Source organism: Botrytis porri (assembly GCF_014898465.1).
Source record: "Botrytis porri strain MUCL 3234 chromosome Unknown BPOR_016, whole genome shotgun sequence".
NCBI lineage: Eukaryota > Fungi > Ascomycota > Leotiomycetes > Helotiales > Sclerotiniaceae > Botrytis > Botrytis porri.
Genome location: NW_024066090.1, coordinates 705,781 through 723,833, shown reverse-complemented (window position 1 = coordinate 723,833; position 18,053 = coordinate 705,781). Strand labels below are relative to the sequence as shown.

The 18,053-nt window shown below is 40.6% G+C and overlaps 2 protein-coding genes across 2 annotated transcripts; one reads left to right on the top strand and one right to left on the bottom strand.

Annotated features, from left to right (window-relative positions):
- Positions 1 to 7,049: 7,049 nt before the first annotated feature.
- EAF01_010435 (uncharacterized protein) lies at positions 7,050 to 9,574 on the bottom strand (the record flags this gene model as incomplete). The annotated part of the gene is made up of 7 exons (XM_038918692.1): positions 7,050 to 7,804; positions 7,895 to 8,544; positions 8,718 to 8,862; positions 8,917 to 8,929; positions 9,014 to 9,281; positions 9,338 to 9,475; positions 9,534 to 9,574. The coding sequence occupies 7 exons, from the start codon at positions 9,572 to 9,574 to the stop codon at positions 7,050 to 7,052; spliced, it is 2,010 nt and encodes a 669-aa protein (XP_038765917.1).
- A 6,392-nt stretch (positions 9,575 to 15,966) lies between these two features.
- Positions 15,967 to 17,730, top strand: EAF01_010434 (uncharacterized protein; the record flags this gene model as incomplete). Its single annotated transcript, XM_038918691.1, has 1 exon — positions 15,967 to 17,730. The coding sequence occupies one exon, from the start codon at positions 15,967 to 15,969 to the stop codon at positions 17,728 to 17,730; it is 1,764 nt and encodes a 587-aa protein (XP_038765916.1).
- Positions 17,731 to 18,053: the final 323 nt, after the last annotated feature.

The following is an 18,053-nucleotide window of genomic DNA, read 5'->3' as shown; positions in this document are numbered from 1 at the left end:
CATCTGAGAGTAGTAGGTCTTGAGATATCCTACTAGATTCAGTACGTGGAACATCTCCGGGGATCTATTTAACAACACCACATCTTCAAGAGAAGTGCACGTACACGGTATGAATTACCTTGTATACGCAATCCAGCAATGTCGTCGCAAAATCAGGATTGAAAGGGAAGCAAAGCAAGTGCTGTCTTACCGAAATCTACGGAGTGTCTTTGAAGAGTCTGGTCTCTGAATTATAGTATCACATGAAGGGGTGACTTCATCCTGTCACTCAAAGTCCTTGACTGTTGCTACTATCTCTTGCTGTCATCTCTTTGTTCATACCATTCAAAATTCGAAGTCGAGGATATATCGATATTGAAGAATCCATTCAGTATTTGCCATTCCTCCAACAGGATTGGTGTAGCGACGTCACGATCTTGGCTTCCCGGCATCTAATACATCCATTGTTGGTAGTTGTCTGGCCATGATAACAGAAAGTGGGAGGCTGTGATGCAGATGTATATCGGAGGCTTGACTCGGAAGGTAGTGAATCAAAATACTGGAAGGTAGGAAGAGTGTGGTTCGTTCTCTATAATTGGCAAGGCAAAGTACCAATATTCCTCAGTTTGGGTTTCCGCATGCATTGTGTCCTTGGGGGTGCATATAAATCGCTCCCATCACATTTTGTACTCATAAACCACATATGTTCATTTAATTTTTACCTTCCTAGGATCTTGGGGATACCGAGCACTGACTAGATATATGATCCGCTGCAATAGAAGCAACGAGTCAATTGTCTACATGATATCTCTCGTGTGATGATTCCACTTTTCCTCTCACTCTTCGAATGGAGATTTCCTAATGTTGTCGGTTTCAGACCGTGATTACTTTACACATGTATATTCCCTCTGTCAAATGAGTAGAAACCTTTTTTTCTTCTGCCATTATCATTTTCGTTACTAAGTGGATCACAATTATATACACCTCTCTTTCCGTTGCTATTATCTGATAGTCGACCCTCGTCCACATCATTACTTCCACCTTCCTTAGGTTCTATGCTTTGATGAAGATTCATTTAATCCCCTCTATAACTTCCCAGTACAGCATAATACGAAATGCACCTATATGTTTTAGATAAGATAATTTCTAGCCTCACAGATGGTTTTTATAGAGAGTTTGATAAACGATTCGGGGACGATGCCCCATCTATTCTCAAAGCGGCTCATCTCAACTTTTTTCGTTCCTTCCTCTGCACTTCGGACCCCCCGCAAATTTGTGGCGTCTCACAGGAATGGTTCGAAGGCTTGATGTGATAGTATAAAACCACTGATGCAGCCATGAGAAGATAGTAGACGCAGAGTACAGTCCTAGTCGTACTAGAAGGTCAGGCTGCGGGAATTGACATATGTTTCTTTGCCATCTTATCATCATTGCCATAATGATAAGGGATTTTACTTTGTGTCGTTTGAGCAGCTGGATTTGAGTACAAACCGAGGTGTAGGGTTTTAGTATCATTAGTACTGTGAGTATTGTCGGTGGTCTCATTATCGTCACTATTGGTTTCGATGTCATTTCCTATCATCATCCTAGTATTCCGTCATTACATTATCCAAAATACCTCTATCTTCAAACCTCTAAATAACCCCTCCGAAAAATACGTGCAAGTGAAGTAAACAGTCACCACTATTGCAGTACCTATCGAGCGAACACAGCTACTCATCTGCTCTCATAGTTCATCTTTAGCCACCTTTGTCGAGTCTTGAGGAGCTACGATATAAATTTTATGACTCTTAAATACTTGATCCTGACGTAGTAAATGATTGAGCACAAAGAATAGAAGAAGTTATCTACATTCCACTTCTATATAATCTTACATTCATGAGTAGTCGAGAATCCGGAACCTAGATTATGAATCTCACGCAGTTCTTTCTTCAATGAGAAGGAAAGAAATAGGGCATGGTGTAGATAAGTCTCAATAGCATGCGTCAGCCAGGAAATATCCACATAGTGGAAATATGCCATCGTGGAAGACTTTTCAAGGATGGCAACTTGCTGGATACTTTTGCCCAGACTTGTCAGAATAATTCATATTCTCCTCGCACCAACCGTGAAAATTTGCCCGTGTCACTTCATAATCCCACTCGTCACCATTACTCCCATTCCCACGAAAAATTGCTGTCGTTACTCTTTTGATACTCATTGTCGCTTACACTGCGTCAGGAATGAGATGAAATTAAGTACGCTCTACACATCCACACACATGTCATATACTTAAATGTCCATATACAATTCTTCGGTTTACTGGTATATGTACGCGGTGACACAGTTGCCCCTGGATCGTGTACTTTTTTGACTCGGGATATATTTGCTGATACAAACCCGACATCTTATGTAAGGAGTAGAGTTTGAAAATATCTCAAAGACGTGCTGCATGTGGAGCATCAAAAGAGGAAACATGATTGGTATTATGCTGCAAACTCAAGAAATAACGGCTAACTCGTTCGTTTCGCGAGTTGCAACTGCTTTAATGTTTTCCCCCACCTATCGATTGAGATATGCGCTCATCTTGCTGGAAAATCTTGGTGTGTGAAGGGTATATAAATCTCCCCAAGTCCAGATCACAACTCTATATCATACTTGCGCAACAAGAAGACATCGACGATGGTCGAGTTGATCTTTGTGAGTGGATGATGGATAGATAGATATCTTGTCGCAGGAGTTAAGTGGACTTGCTGGATGCGGATTCATGTATGTATGTGAGGTATTAATTGTGAGTGGTGGGTCTATTTGCCATTGTTTTTATTCTCTATTCTCGTTACTCTCTACTTATTATCATTATCCCAATTAGTTCTTAAGATTTCGAGGAAAAAGGTAGAATATAGAAGTGAAATATACGAGTCCGGTCCAGGAAGATAGAAAATTTCATGTCTAAGCACTGAGCAGGCCGTATCGTATCGGCGGGATGAAATGGTTCGACATCATTCCTGCGTGAGCAACTCATCTGTTGTACATGCTATACTGTCTAAGAAGCTTTAGAGTGTTTGGAACGTTTGTAGTTGGTTTTGATGTTATGTGAGAGATACTGTTGCATGGATGAGTATTCGTGGTACTGGGAGGGAGATCGAGTGAGATATATTAAGCCATGAATAGTTGTTTCTATATTATACAGGTAATCTTTCCTTTCAGTTATAAGCAAAAATGGGTTTGTATCTCGGTTTTGACTGGAGTCTTGAGTATTCGGACTGTCGCTGATACTTGTTGATTTTCGAGAGTTGGGAAATTGGGGAATGAACGGAGATTTGTAAGGTGAAGGTTCTCGTTGTCATTAGCATTCTTCCATATTATTATACTCGTCGATCCTCTGATTCGTTTATCCATTCTGCTTGTCATCTCAATTTTTATTTTTACTGTCGTCCCGATGAGATATTGGTTTCGGCAAGTTAGCTGAACCGGAAGTTTGATACAAAATGCTGCCAGGCCGGAGTGTTATGGAATGGATCTACGGATACGGATAGTAGGCTTTCAGACAACTCCATAACCACAAGACTGGTATTGTCTAGATACATTTGCTCAAAAAAGGTTGGAACCTGGAGAGTTTATATACTCTTACCGGAACGATAATTGAAATACTAGTAGCTGGGAGTTTTGGGTCGTAAATCTGTGATCACATTGGGACATGCTATCCAGCTTTACCGCACATTTCCATACGTTTCCCATTATGTTCTCATTCCTCATACTATCCTCATGATTCCGTGAGTGAACTTCTATGAACTACTAGGTACATATATTACAAAGGGTCTCCAAGATCAAAAACTCTCTGTAGAAAAACAAAACAGTACCTACTCGAGAAATGTGGTGGAGGCGGCATTGATCGTTATCTACACAAAGTTTCCCACCACGAATCAAAGTTCAAAGTGATTTTTGAAGCTAGAGTAGAGAGGATATATAGTTAGTGATGTTATCTACAAGAACTTTTCGTTAGTATTAAGATATTTCTTGTCGTTTGTAGATAGATTCTTATCATCATGCGGCAAAAAACACGATATAATGATGAGCCATGACAAATCATGGACGGAGAATACTATCTTATGAACCATCGGCTTTAATTTTATGAAGTTTTAAGGCTATACACCAGTTAGCATGTACGGCCAAAAGACTCGTCTTAGTTTTCCAGATACTTGTGAAAACAAGAAAGTCGGATCTTTATATACCCTCTAATTTCGAAACTAGCTCCTTTTGAGAGACTCCATAAGCGAAACGAACACCTCTGAATTCGAGACATCTGTACAATGAGATGCGATATCGGAGATAGTGCTTGATTCGTTCTTGAGCTAAGTGTTTACTGCGTAAGTCGGGAATTTGAGATATATAAACCACCTCACTCACAAAACCAATTCATTAAAAAATAGCATATCCATCGCTTGAGAAATTCAGGGAGTTGCGAGGTTAGCGAAATCCATAAGGTGAGGAAGTCTCCAAGTCGGAAACCGAGTATATACCAAATTTCTATTCCGAGATCAGCATCCGTTGTACCAGGGATTCTTCTAATCATCTATTCTTTCGCTGCTGTGATACATGAGCTTCGCTATCAGGAAACCTTCGTCGCCATTCGTGAAGGCTATCATTATCTATCATCTATTTCTCTCACTCAAGCCTCTCGTCTCAATCTTAAACCCGCCCTTCGAACTCTTCACACAACTCCTCGAGATCCCTACCCAAACCACCATTCCCCCGAGAACTGGTGTCCACTGTCCACTGCCCACTACAGAATAGACAGAAGGGACAGAAATCTGTCAAGTTTGAAATAAAGTGCATGCTTCCATGTATGAATCTCTATCATCAGAAACACTGTGTTTATATAGAGATCCAACTTACAAGACTAGAAGATTGACGGATCCTCTACAAATCCTCTTCAAGAGATATCAACCTCAGGTTAGCGAGAAGCTGGAATGAACGAGGAGGATAGATGCAGTGAGAATTATTGGGTGAAGATCCTGTACACAAATGCTTGCTCTGGCAAGGGAAGTGGATGTAGATTTTCATACGATATTCCAACTGGGAACACAATATCTGTTACTGTTGTTAAATACAAGTATTATCGTATCTTCATGTATAAAAATCCCAGCGATACTCTACTTTTCCTGCTGTTTTCCTATCTCACCAATCCAATTTCCAAAGACAACTAAAATCCCTCGATTCCGCCGATTCCCCTAACTATCATTGTCATGCATAGAATAACCACTATTCCCCTCAATGTATTTCCTCAACCGCCAACTCAAAAACCAGCTCCCAAACTCCCCAATGAGCAGACCCAAAAAGTTCTCCACCACCCCATAGTGACTTTCTGGTTCTTCTATTCAAAAGATTTGAGCTCTTCAGAATCCGAAACTCGAAGGTTGCTTATATACCGAAAAGTGAAAATTTCGTATTGCACAATCGCTTATTATTCATTTTGCTCTTCCCCTCCCCTTTCCTCCACACAAAAATCCATCCATTCTCCGAAAATACACCAGATAAAGGGAGCAGGGGAGGGTGAAGTATATAAGCCCCTCTCTCTCTCCCTCCTCGCTCCCCTTCCCATCCTCAAAATCCCATACTTCCACACGAGAAACTAAAGGAGATCCCAGGAATAGCGAGAGAGAAGCAAAGAAGAAAGGAATTTTTTCAGAAGACAAGATTCGTTGACTTCATCTAAACCATCTTCATGGTTAAGGACTGGGATCGGGAGTATCATGATGAGATTTTTGGGTTTGAGTTTTTGGTTTAGGATGGTGATGGTGAGTTTGTGATGTGCTGTGATGATATGTATACGGATATTGGGTATTGGTGGTTGATGATTGGTGATATCCATATGTCTTTCCGTCGATTTCTCATTTCGTATTATGAATTGATACCTATTACCTATTATTGTTGTCATCAAATCTAGTTATCTATTTCTAGTAGGCTGCGCATAAATTATCTATACTCATAGATTATCTACAAATAATCCGCTCTACAAGTTATTCATTAAAAGTTCTACCCACTTTACAAATTATCTATTAAAACTTTAAAATTACCTATTTTGTATAAATAATTTATAAATTATTTATAAATAGTCTATCTACCTATAAATAGATGGATTATTTATAAATATATAGATTATTTATAAATAATTTATAGATATATAAATTCTCTACTTTTTTTATTTAAAATATAAAGCTATTTTTAGATTATTTTCCAGTCCAAAAGTAATCCAAGCTTAAATTTATATTAATTTTTATATTAATTATAAAATTATATTAATATTATAAAAGATAATAAATAGTTATATAATATATAAGTAGATAAATATCTACAAGTAATTTGTACCTACTTTATAGATTATTCGTTTAGATTCTGAATTATCCGCTTTATAGATAGATTATCCGCAGATTATCTGTCGAGGCCATTATCCGCCCCGCGGGTACCCGTTGCATAGCCTAATTTCTGGAGCGTTGTACGTGTGGGTTTAGGAGACAAAAAGTCTAGCTAGTGCCGGAGAGAGCATCTTGGGATCCGGGGACATTGAAGATACTGATGTGGTTCGAGCCCAACCTATAATCGATAATATTGTTCGACGTCAATGTATCGAAATACTTTAGGTTGGATACATACATACATATATATATACACATCTTCAGGAATTTATGTTCCACGGCGAAATTGCACTCGGAGCATATGGAGTAGCATTCACGTCATGTATGATCGATGAGCCCAATATGTGTAATGTAAATACGATGTATTGTAAACTAGTGGTATCTTAAAAACTAAAGGATTGTCTTTATTTCTTGAAATTGTAGAATTAAAGAGAATTAACTTTCTGTCTGTCTGTTAATTACCATTAACTGCGCCCACCATCTTCCGTCACAAATCGTCTGCCGTCCTATTGTCATCTTTCATTTCTCCTTTACCAGCCACATCATCATTCATCTTCCCAAACATAACATTATCTCCCCAAAACGAACCAAAGCAAAGACTCCTTCCAGAAGCCCTTCCACAAATTCCCAATTCTCTCACCCAGTAGAAACTACCACCTTCAACCTCCTCCACATCTAAACAAGTTCTTTCTTTTGTCCACCAACATCAAGCCCACTACTAACACCTCTCGTATCCAATCCCTGCTCGACCCAAACCTCATCCTCAAACTTATAAAGCTGCGGTTCTACCTCTCCCTTTCTCCTCAAAATCCACTTCCTAGCCCACCAAGGAAACTGTTGTTGAATCTGAAACTTCGCATGCGTTCTCGTCGGTACCGCAAACACATAATCTAATTCCTCGAGTGTTCTCTGTTTAGTTTCCGGGAGGAAAAAGAAAATTAATGCAAAGGCGACGAGGTTGAGTCCGGCGTAGAAACCAAATACACCCTGTGGTTTCATGGCTGACAACATGCGCGGAAGAGTAAGCGAGAGGACCGAGGCCCAGAAATTGTTGGTTGCGACGGCCCATGACATACCGATTTCACGATGGGATAAGGGGAAGACTTCGGCGGAATAAGTAAATGGAACGGGTCCTTCACCAGGGGAATAGGCAATATCGAAGAGGTAGATGAAGAAGGCTACCATGCCGATATGTGCTTTTGATGATTGCGGAATGAAGTAACAAAGACCTGCAGCGAGAAGAGTCCAGAACATTTGAGGGAATGTAAAGAGGAGAAGTGTGCGGCGACCAAAAGTATCGATTGTCCAGACGGCGGGCCATGCAAAGATGAAGTTGATAAGACCGAAGCCGAAGGAGGCAAGGAGAGCACCGATGATGGTTGCGCCGGCGTTTTTGAAGATGGTGGAGGAGTAGAATGCAATGATATTGACTAATTAATCAAGTATGGGTTAGCGAGTCGTCGCATAAATTCCTCAATTGAGGTAAAAGGGATGAAGGGCCCAAAAGAACAAAGACATACTTCCACACATTTGTTGCGCAATCATAACAATACCACTCGCTTGTGTTGCTCTCCTCAATCTTGGCACTGTAAACAACTCAATGAATCTCGTAAACATATTTCCATTCTTCGCCAATCCACTTTGTTCCAACAAACGATCCTCATAATCCAATTGCGCCTGAATAGAATATAAATCCCTCGCAGCCTGCAGTGGCGAGTTTCTTAAACGCAAGAGCGATCGATATGCTTTCGGTACATTTCCCTTCTTCAACAACCATCTCGGCGATTCAGGACAGAAATATATTCCAATAACAAGGGGAATTGCAGGAACGAGCGCAGAACCAAATTGTAATCTCCATGCCAATGCGCCGGAATGCACAAACACGAGATTAGCACATGTACCGAGGAAAATGCCAGCAGCGGTCCAGATTTGCCAGGACATGACGAGACCACCACGGATACTGGTGGGAGAATTTTCGGCAGAGAAAACGGGGACAGTGACTTCTTTGAGACCCATTCCGATACCGAGGAGGATACGACAGGCCATTAGTTGACCGTAGGTTTGGGAACAACCCATGCCGATTGGAGCGATGAGAGAGAAGAATGCTGCGACGAAAATGGTACCGCGACGGCCGATGTAGTGGTTTACGGGGTCGGAAATCCATGCGGTACTGTGGAGTAATCTATTAATTTTTATCTTTATCAAGGAGAAATGGAATGTAGGAAGGCAAATAAAAAGAGTCCAGGCGATCGACTTGCGGAACATATGGCATATTGCGCAGTTGCAGATCCGAACTGTGATTATATCTGAGATGAAAGAGAAGTCCTAACGAAAACCACTCACAATAGACAGATAGCCATATAAGGCATTGCATTAATAGCACCAATAATCCACGCATTTTTATCACAAGTACCTTGAGCTTCACATATAGGGCCTGAATCTGGGATACCTAGAGCATCTCCGAAGGTAAGATTTGCGCCATTGGCACCTATAATCATTAGTCAACACTCCTCAGGAAGATGCATATTCTTGAGTAATCTACCTGTTTGATCCCACTATGCGACGAGGTCAGTATAATTTTAGCAGGAGGATAACCCATAGGGCACAAAAATGAAGAAATTTGGGAAGAAACCACTTACTCCCTGAATCGCAGCAGCAACGGAATTCAAAATGATAGTCATGTAAAGTTGTTTAGGATGTTTCCAACGATGCGTAACTTCCTCCTCCAAAACTCTTCGATCTTCATCATCTAGTTCAGTGATCTTATCAGCATGATGAGGACTTTGCGCAACAAGGGCTCCTTTGATCAAATTTGGGAGAATATCGGTGAGATTGTGTTTATTTGCAAATGTTTCGACGTCGGCGAGGAGTTGATGTTTGGGGATACCGACGAGGGGATTTCGGATTCTAAGATATATTAGAAGGAAAGAGGAAAAACAGAGATGGATATGGAGAGAACATACTCGCCGGTGGTGTTGGCGGATAGTTGAGTGAGATCAATTCCTCCTTTACGAGGGACCTCTTTTTCTTGTGTTCCAACTTCATCTTTCTCGTATGCGGGAGCTACCTCGCCAGTATTACTGGAGATATTTGTTGTCGCACTATCAACAGCCTTGTCAACAAACTCTGGAAAACAAGTAGCTCACAAATAAAAGTTACCTTTGATCGTGCTTATGGTGAGGACCCAAGTCATCAGCCATTCTGAATATTAATCTCGAGTTTGGTGGTTACTTCAAAACAACTTCTTTCTCACAGAAGATCGATATGTTTATATGAGCTTTGTGTTCCCAATACCAAGACCGAGGACTGTTTATATCCAAACAAGGATATTGTAGGCCAAGGCGGCGAGTGATCAACTTATCAATTTTCAAAAACGAAAGTGCGAGTGAATCAGACGGGAATATTTAGATTTAAAGGATGCCTGGAGTCCTGGACGGCAGTGCATACTGCACGAGCATGCACAAAGCCCTACAGATGATTCACCATCTCCAATGAAACGTCGGTGATGCCCGCACCTACATGAAATATCATACGCCTCAAATCTCAATCACCGTATATGAACCCTTCACAATGCATTTAATATTTACTCCAGAGCTCTAGCGACCCCGCATTCGAATCCCTGAAGCTGACGCTCCAATCCAGCCAAATCCCAGGCCTCATTGTGTAACCCCAGAAACAGAGTATCCCTTGGCTTCACTCAAAATCTTCGTGCGTGCATGATTATCATATTTGTGGCGTGGATAACTTCATCTGATTTGATAAGATTCTTTGCAAAACTGATAACGTGATCGTGTATCACCGGACTTGGTCAGTCGTATAAACATTTTGTGGTTACATAGCCAAGTTACATTGATTAAGTGGCTTGCAAACTTTTGTAACGGATGTCAAAAAAGGGCGCAGAAATGGGGTAAGAATGGTTACAACGAGAGCGTCAACACGTAAAAGATGGAGATCCTTGCTGAATGAACATGCATATTGAAGTCATGAATAGAGAGACGATTTTTCGTCGGTGAAGGAACCACAGCTTATGGTCACCTAGGTATACCAAGAGGTTATTCCCAATCATCTGCAAATAATTAGTGAGCAGAATCAGAGACATGACAGATTAACCAATCATAAGTATGCTATAGAATTTGTATGACAATAAATCGAACGATATGTAAGGAATCAGAAACCTTATAGATCTTTTGAAACAATGATTCAAATTTCATGTGCAACATCTGCAAGGCACCGGTTGAACTTTCCGAAGAGTTCGAAAACGCGCGATCAATGCCTCCATTTAGGTGTGATGCTGGTTCAAATCGACTCATAATGGGGACAAGCTCCCAAACCCCCATAGCTCGCTACGCTCGAGATGTTAAAGATGCTGAAGATTGCAGGTATATATGGGTTTCTCGAATAGTCTGCCTCCACGGCAGTGGCCCCCGGATGGCCAGCGGAGCGTCATTCATTCAGGACCATGGTTATGGACATTTGTAGACATTCGAATCATACATCTACCTAGGTACCTTTGTCCCAGAATACTAACGTGCATCTATGAAAATGTACGAGGAAAATGGTTCTCGCGCTTTATTTACCATCCCAATTAAAGGTTGTAGCGAAAGCCAGAATAAAACGCAATCCAACTCTTAATCCCAAACCGATCCGAAAGGATCCATTCAATCTGCCAACGCTCCGTTAAGAACAACTCTCTATGTGAGAGCATGTTCCTGCAGTTCCTAACAAACTGCATCGTTGGAAAAGGCCAAAATTCCTGTTATGCTGCCCCCAAATTAATACAATCTATCTTGACGTGATCTCTTGTTCGTTAAACCTTTCTCTCCGATGGGCTATAAGTCTCTATTCAGGCCTCTGATTCGACAGCCTATTCGAAATAGTCAAGTGACCAAAGGATCTGCTTCAATGTAGTTAGTTCCTTTCCCCTAATTACAGAAAGAGGCGTACTTATCCCCTGCCCGGAGGGGTTGCCTCAATACTTTGGGCAGAAGTATGAGACAACCCAGGACTACCAACCATATGGCCTGTCCTTAAACTCAATTCCCAAATGCCCTGACCGTCACCCACTAGAAAGTCCAAATCATGTACAACCAAAAAGCTATCGAGTTAGGCCCATTCAAGAATCTGACAAAGTAATCAATGCTACCCATGATAGACAAGCACTAAGCTTTGACACCAACACGAGATGGGTCCCATCATGGACACTGAAGTACTTTTCATCATCAGAAATGAGTGATCTAAAACTATCCCGATTTGGTGCAACGACTTTAGGACAGTCTATCATCACATTCCATCATTCGCGCTTTACAAACAAATAATTCCAAAACTAACACCTTAATCAGCCCCTGTACAATTAAAACCCCTTTATGAAGTGATCATCTTGATTCGAGATCATTTCAGCGGCGAGCGACATAGACGATCAAGTACCTCAGCGTGATTCGAAAAACCTCTCTCTGTTTGAAAAGTATAGTCCACAAAGATAAGTTTTTGATTCCTCTGCAAGAAAGCAGGGCACAAACGGACAAAAGACATCAACAAAAGCCGTGATCATCTCTAACAGCTACGAAAGAGGAATAGTGGTAACAAACATCCGAAAATGTTGTCCCAAAATACCGGCGTCTTCCATCACTCTAATGTATGTTGTAGAGGAGAAAGTTAATGCGGTGATCGTAGTTACATTCAAATGAATGACAAAGCCTATGGTTGATACCGCGGCAATGGTCTTGAGAAATGACTGCGTACATAAATGTACGAAGCACTGAAATGAGAAAGGTTGGAGACAAGATTCACCCCCCGAAGGAGGTAGAATACAATGGAAACGGAGTAGCTTCACCATTATCAAACCACGTTGACTCATCTCTCTAGATGTCCATAACAAAAATGTCGAGAGGCATTGACTTCCGGAGCATGGTAATACGATTTTCTTCAAATGATAAAGCATTTGAAGGACAATTCTTCTTGTAATCTCCATTCCCGAGACCACCCACAGGAGTGAGTTTTTGATCAAGGGAATATGTGGAAATGTACAATCCGAACAGCCTGTTTGTAATCTTCAATGAATATTCTGCTCAGCCTTTGCCCCTTGGATATCCTCATCATGTAACCTTCGAGAGTGTATAGAGAAAATGAGACGATTCGTAATAGCTTATATGAAGACCCTCATGATACCTTCTCGCAGAAGAACCAGTTCCATCTCAAATTGTATCTTCTTTCTCGAATCAACTTGCATTATCATCGAAGACAACCATATTGATCAAAGACGTCCAGCCGATTTCCCTGACGGAGCGTCCCTACGCGGGCTCTTACTGGAATAGCTCATAGCAGAAATCAGTTTTATCGTCTTTCGACATCTGGACTATTCATTCAACTTTTCGACCTTTTGTACATTCCTCCATCGCGTAACCTTTCGGCTTCACAATATTGGTCCGAGACAGAATTTCTATTCAGAAGAACAAATCAAAGCCGCAAAGCTTTTGAACCGGCAGTATGCTTAGGGTTAAGTTCTGAATCGTATGATTCCTTTCGGAATATCGAGTCAGAGTCTATAGGGTAGACGATATACTTGGTTTGTGAGGTGAGAGAGGGGTTTCGAATTCGTCGCGTTCAATCGAGGTACTTGGTATCGTAAAGGTAAGCTCGTTGCTATATGATATTCGAATCGAGGTTGAAGCTCTTCGAGTATCAATTCAATGGGAGGATGTAGGTGATGAGTATTGGAGGTTTTTGTGAACAAAGAATTGCAAATGACAATATAAGAGGTGATGATGTTTTTTTTGGTCATGATGATTGGAAGGAGAAGAAGCTGTATGTATGTGCACGCGTTCGCGTAAGGTTGGATGTCGACGCGACACGCTAATTGAAAGCCTAGAATTTTAACCGTTAAGCTTCAAGCTTGAGGCTTCATCTGTTTAGCCTTAGGCCTGCACAATACCAGCTAATGGGTATTTGCCCATCAGTCGAAATTTTGGGGTTTATGTTTATTAGGTATGTGAATTATATATTTCTCTCCTTGCATTGGGACCTTACTTTCCATTCACTCCCGAATAGCAATCATTTCATGCCTACTTCTCGTACCTGTTTTTCATTATCATCGTGTACTCACAAAAGCTCAGAGTGAGCGAGGGAAACACGAGATGCAGCTTGAAAGTTTTCAGCTTAATCTTATAGGTTCCGCAATGATTTCGAACAAGGAAAACATCTGCATTAATGTATGTAAATATGGTAGCTCGGTGGTCAAATCTCACTCAGTCTTATTAGAGTACGATGCTCAAGCTCTTCTGAAGGAATGTGGGTGACGACGCAGCTTATTGAAAATGTCATTCAGGAATAGCTCCCAAACCTTATGTCTTCACGTGGAAATTTCCATTTTCAAAGGGGGTATAAGGGAATGATAGGATGTACTAGGTAGGCTCTCAAGGGGTATACTCTGTGTGCATACATATGAACTTTGGAGATTTTTCGTTCTCATTTGAAAGGTACCAAAAAGTTATTGTCTTCTGTACCGGTGTTATATGAGATACTCGTACTCGATAAAAGAAACATGATCTAGAATACGAAGATATTATTATGGGGGCAAGCCCCTAAGGCACCCTCTACGTAAGCGAAATAAGAGGCGGAAGTTGAGTACCATTCAGAAGGACTTTGAAATTTCGAATCTCTCTTCAATATTGTATTACATATATATAATGAAGGCTCAAATTTTCGTATGATCTTTTCAAAAGCTAGTATTTGACTTGAAATGAATTTATAATTCAATTAAGAAGTTCTTTGAAAGAGGACTTAATTCCCGCCTCTTAATTCGCTTACGCAGAGGCACCATGCCATCTGGGTCTTTTCCACACAGTCTCAATCAAGTCAGCACATACTATACAATATATAAGTCGACCGCCCTACTTTCGGGCCACCCCTATTTTGGGCCACCCTTTTACACCAAAAATCGCTTTTTTGGTTTATTAATATCTCTATCAATATATAATCTAATTTAATAAAAAATTTGAATATATATAATTTAAGTTATTTTAGGTTTATTCTGAAATTTTAGATTTTTAGGATTTTTCTGTATTGAGATTTAGAGTTTTAAAATATCGATTTTTTAATTTGTATGGGAATTATATATAAATTTAAAACTTTTATAAAATCTTTAATAACTTTTTAATAATGATTATTAAAAGAAAACTGTATATCTTTTTGAAAGTTTTGAATTTAAATTTATATAAAAATTCAAAAAAAAATTCAAAAAAATTAACAAATATAGAGATATAGTATGTAGTGAGTTTAGAGTAGTATAAATAATTCTTGTAATTTTAAGGGTATTCTTTTAAATATTTATTTATAAGAAATTTTCTTTTTTTTCTAAATCCTTTAAAATAAATATTTTATAAACTTATAATAAAACTTTTTAGTTTATTTTTAATAATTTTTATTAAAAAGTTATTAAAGATTTTATAAAAGTTTTAAATTTATATATAATTCTTATACAAATTAAAAAATCAATATTTTAAAGCTTTAGATCTTAATACAGAAAAATCCTAAAAATCTAAAAATTTCAAGTTAGATTCAAAACGATCTGAATTATATATAAATAAATTTTCAATAAATTCTATCTATAAATAAGAAAGTTAAAAATTCCATTTTTGGTACAAAAAGTGGCCTAAAAGGGGGGTGGCCCGAAAGTAGGGTACCCGACTTAGTGGATAACCCCTAACCTAAACCTTATCACGACTTATGCCACACGAGTCACCGATGTTTTCAGACACGCATGCAGTTCTATTGCACGTCACCCACTCGAAAGATTTGCTTCACGTTACTTGAGAAATCAACAAGGTCTCTCCAACTTGCACATCACGATCGTGAACGATTTTCAGATTATGCTTCGTAGTCCAAACCGCATGATTCGTAAGATTGAAGAATCAGCCCCAATCGGGGTTGTTTGGAGATCCAGGCCGTGTATCACGACTTCCCGAGAAATGAGGAACATCTTGAAACCGCCACGTTTTCAGGGTTTGTCCAATCCTGCAGAGAATCCCATTCTGACATTCCATTACTTCCCGAGTGAACCTGATTCGAACGATCCAATCTAAGACCTCACTATTAGTTTTTCCATCTGTAGTGGAGCCCCAAAATTGTTAACATATCCCAAGAATAGCTTGCTGATGGCCGTGCGTCTGTTACAGATTCGTCGAATATCCTTGTTCGAGCGTTGATAGAGAGTTCCGAGAGAGGCTCGTCTGAAAATCTTCATCAATGGCATACACGGGTTCTTTCTTAATTTGCTTATTTTTTAGATCAAGCTAGGTTATGATGACATGACGTGAAGATAAGGAGGAAGCTGATTGTAGGTCATCTTGAGGTGTATTGTTCTCTTCTATTGCTGAATGACAATTCTTCTATACACTCCTTTAAAGAATTGCTTCATTTTGCCTTTTACCATTCTTTTTCTTCATTCTTTTAACTTGACATTCTTGGAATCCTCCTATCCTTACCTCTTTACCGTTTGATATGCACGTCTTTTCTTTCTTTACAACATCTTCGTAATACCACTTTTTTCAAATCATTATCACCTGCCTCTCATACCATATACCCATCAACCACCGCCATGTTATTTAATCCACCCCGAAATTCACCTCGTCTCTTCTTCCTGGCTCTACTCTCCACCTTATGCCTTTGTTTTCTATTCCAATGGCGTCGCGAACTCTCCTCTCCCAAAACATCCTGGAAACTTCTCCCTACACCCCTATCTCCCGAAATCTCAGTCAAAGATCCCAAACCCCGCTTTGAATCTTTCCTCTCCAGACTTCTAGAACAAAAACCCTCAAATTCATCTCTAGAACTCCCAGACGGATACGTGCTAGTCCGCATCGAGGAGATCAATGAAGAATCAGAACGAGTAGACAATCTCAAATTAAGCCAAGAAGATCTTGATATCTCCACAAAAGCCCACTCCAATGTCGTAGAACTCCTCCCAGAATACTCCGATCTAATCACCTACGCCCCCAAAACCAACGGACTCATAACCGTCGGCGGCGGTTCCTATACCCCCGCTCTCCTGGTCTCCATCCGCATGCTGCGAAAAACAAACTGTACCCTCCCAATCGAAGTCTTCATCCCTACCCACGAAGACTACGACCCCTATTCCTGCAGCATTCTCGCCTCCTTAAACGCAAAATGTGTTTTCCTCCCCTCTTTCCAAAACGCTACCATCGACCGCTACCAATACAAATCTCTGGCCTTCCTCTTCTCCACCTTCGAATCTGTCCTTTTCCTCGATGCCGATAATTTTCCCCTCGTAGATCCCACTCCTTGGTTTTCTGCACCTGTATTCCAGGAAAAAGGCATGATCACCTGGCCGGATTTCTGGGCTAACACCGCTTCTCCTCTTTTCTATACCCTAGCAAATCAATCTATCCCGGCTATCCAATCCCAACACGCATCTTCCGAAGCGGGCTCAATCCTTATTTCCCGCAATCTTCACAGCCAAACATTACTCCTAGCCTTCTATTACAATCTCTTCGGACCAGGTTTCTACTACGAAATGTTAGCGCAGAAAGGAATCGGCGGAGAAGGAGACAAAGAAACCTGGGTAGCCGCCGCGAACGTACTGAAAAAAGATTACTGGCAAGTTCGAGAAAGGAACCATGCTCTCGTGAGCGTAGAACAGGTCGAAAAAGAAGAGGAAGACGAAGAAGGAAATTGGAGAAAAACAGGAGAATGGGTGCGCGTTGGAGAAGAAGACTTAGATGAGGTGGTTGCAATGGTGCAGTTTGATTTTATCGCAGATTATGAGGCTTCGTTTCCTGCACCTCCAGCTTCTTCTTCGTCTTTAATTACTTGGAAACTCGATTTTAAAACTAAGAAAGATTCAAATGTTCCCGAAATGGAAATAAAGGATGTGGAGATCCCCACGTTGAGAAATAATCCAGATGCAGAAATTGTATTTCTTCATGCAAATCGGATAAAATTGCATCCGGCAGAAGTTCTCGAGCGATTAGATGATTTCCACGGGAGAGGAAGAATGTGGGGGGCGAAAGAAAAAACGATTCAACGATTTGGGAGAGATTTGGAAGCGGAGATTTGGGAAGAGGTGATTGAGGTGGCGTGTGGGTTTGGAGATACTTTGTTGTTGGATGGGGGAGAGGGAGAGGGAGAGGAGGGGAAACAGGTTGGGAAGGAGAAGGTGTGTGAGGATTTGAGACGGTTTTGGTGGGGGGTTTTGGGGAATGAGGAGGTGGAGGAGAGGGTGAGGAGTGCGGGGGAGGAGGATAGGAGGAATATGGTAAGGGAGAAGGGGGGAGAAGGAGAAAGAGAGGGGGAGTGGAAACCGAGGGTGGGTCATGAGGATGGGGTTAAGAGGGCTGGGTAGATTACATACATCATTGAATGGATAAAGGTGTCAATGGGGTTGGGTTTCTTTCAGAGCATTAGGAGTTCAGGAACAAGGCGTCAAGGAAGCACAAAGCACAGCATAGAAACAATGATACTTTTTTTTTACAATGAATTTTTTACTATGAGTGTTGCATCTCTGCATTTTGATAAAGAAAAGACCAAAGAAAAAATGTAACCAGCAACCATCAACTAATCTGCCCATCCAGCTGTACTTATTGTACAAAAGCTGTTATTGTCCTGACATCAACTTAGAGGAATAATGTGCTCTTCGGGGATCCGACCAGACGAGAACCTAAAAAC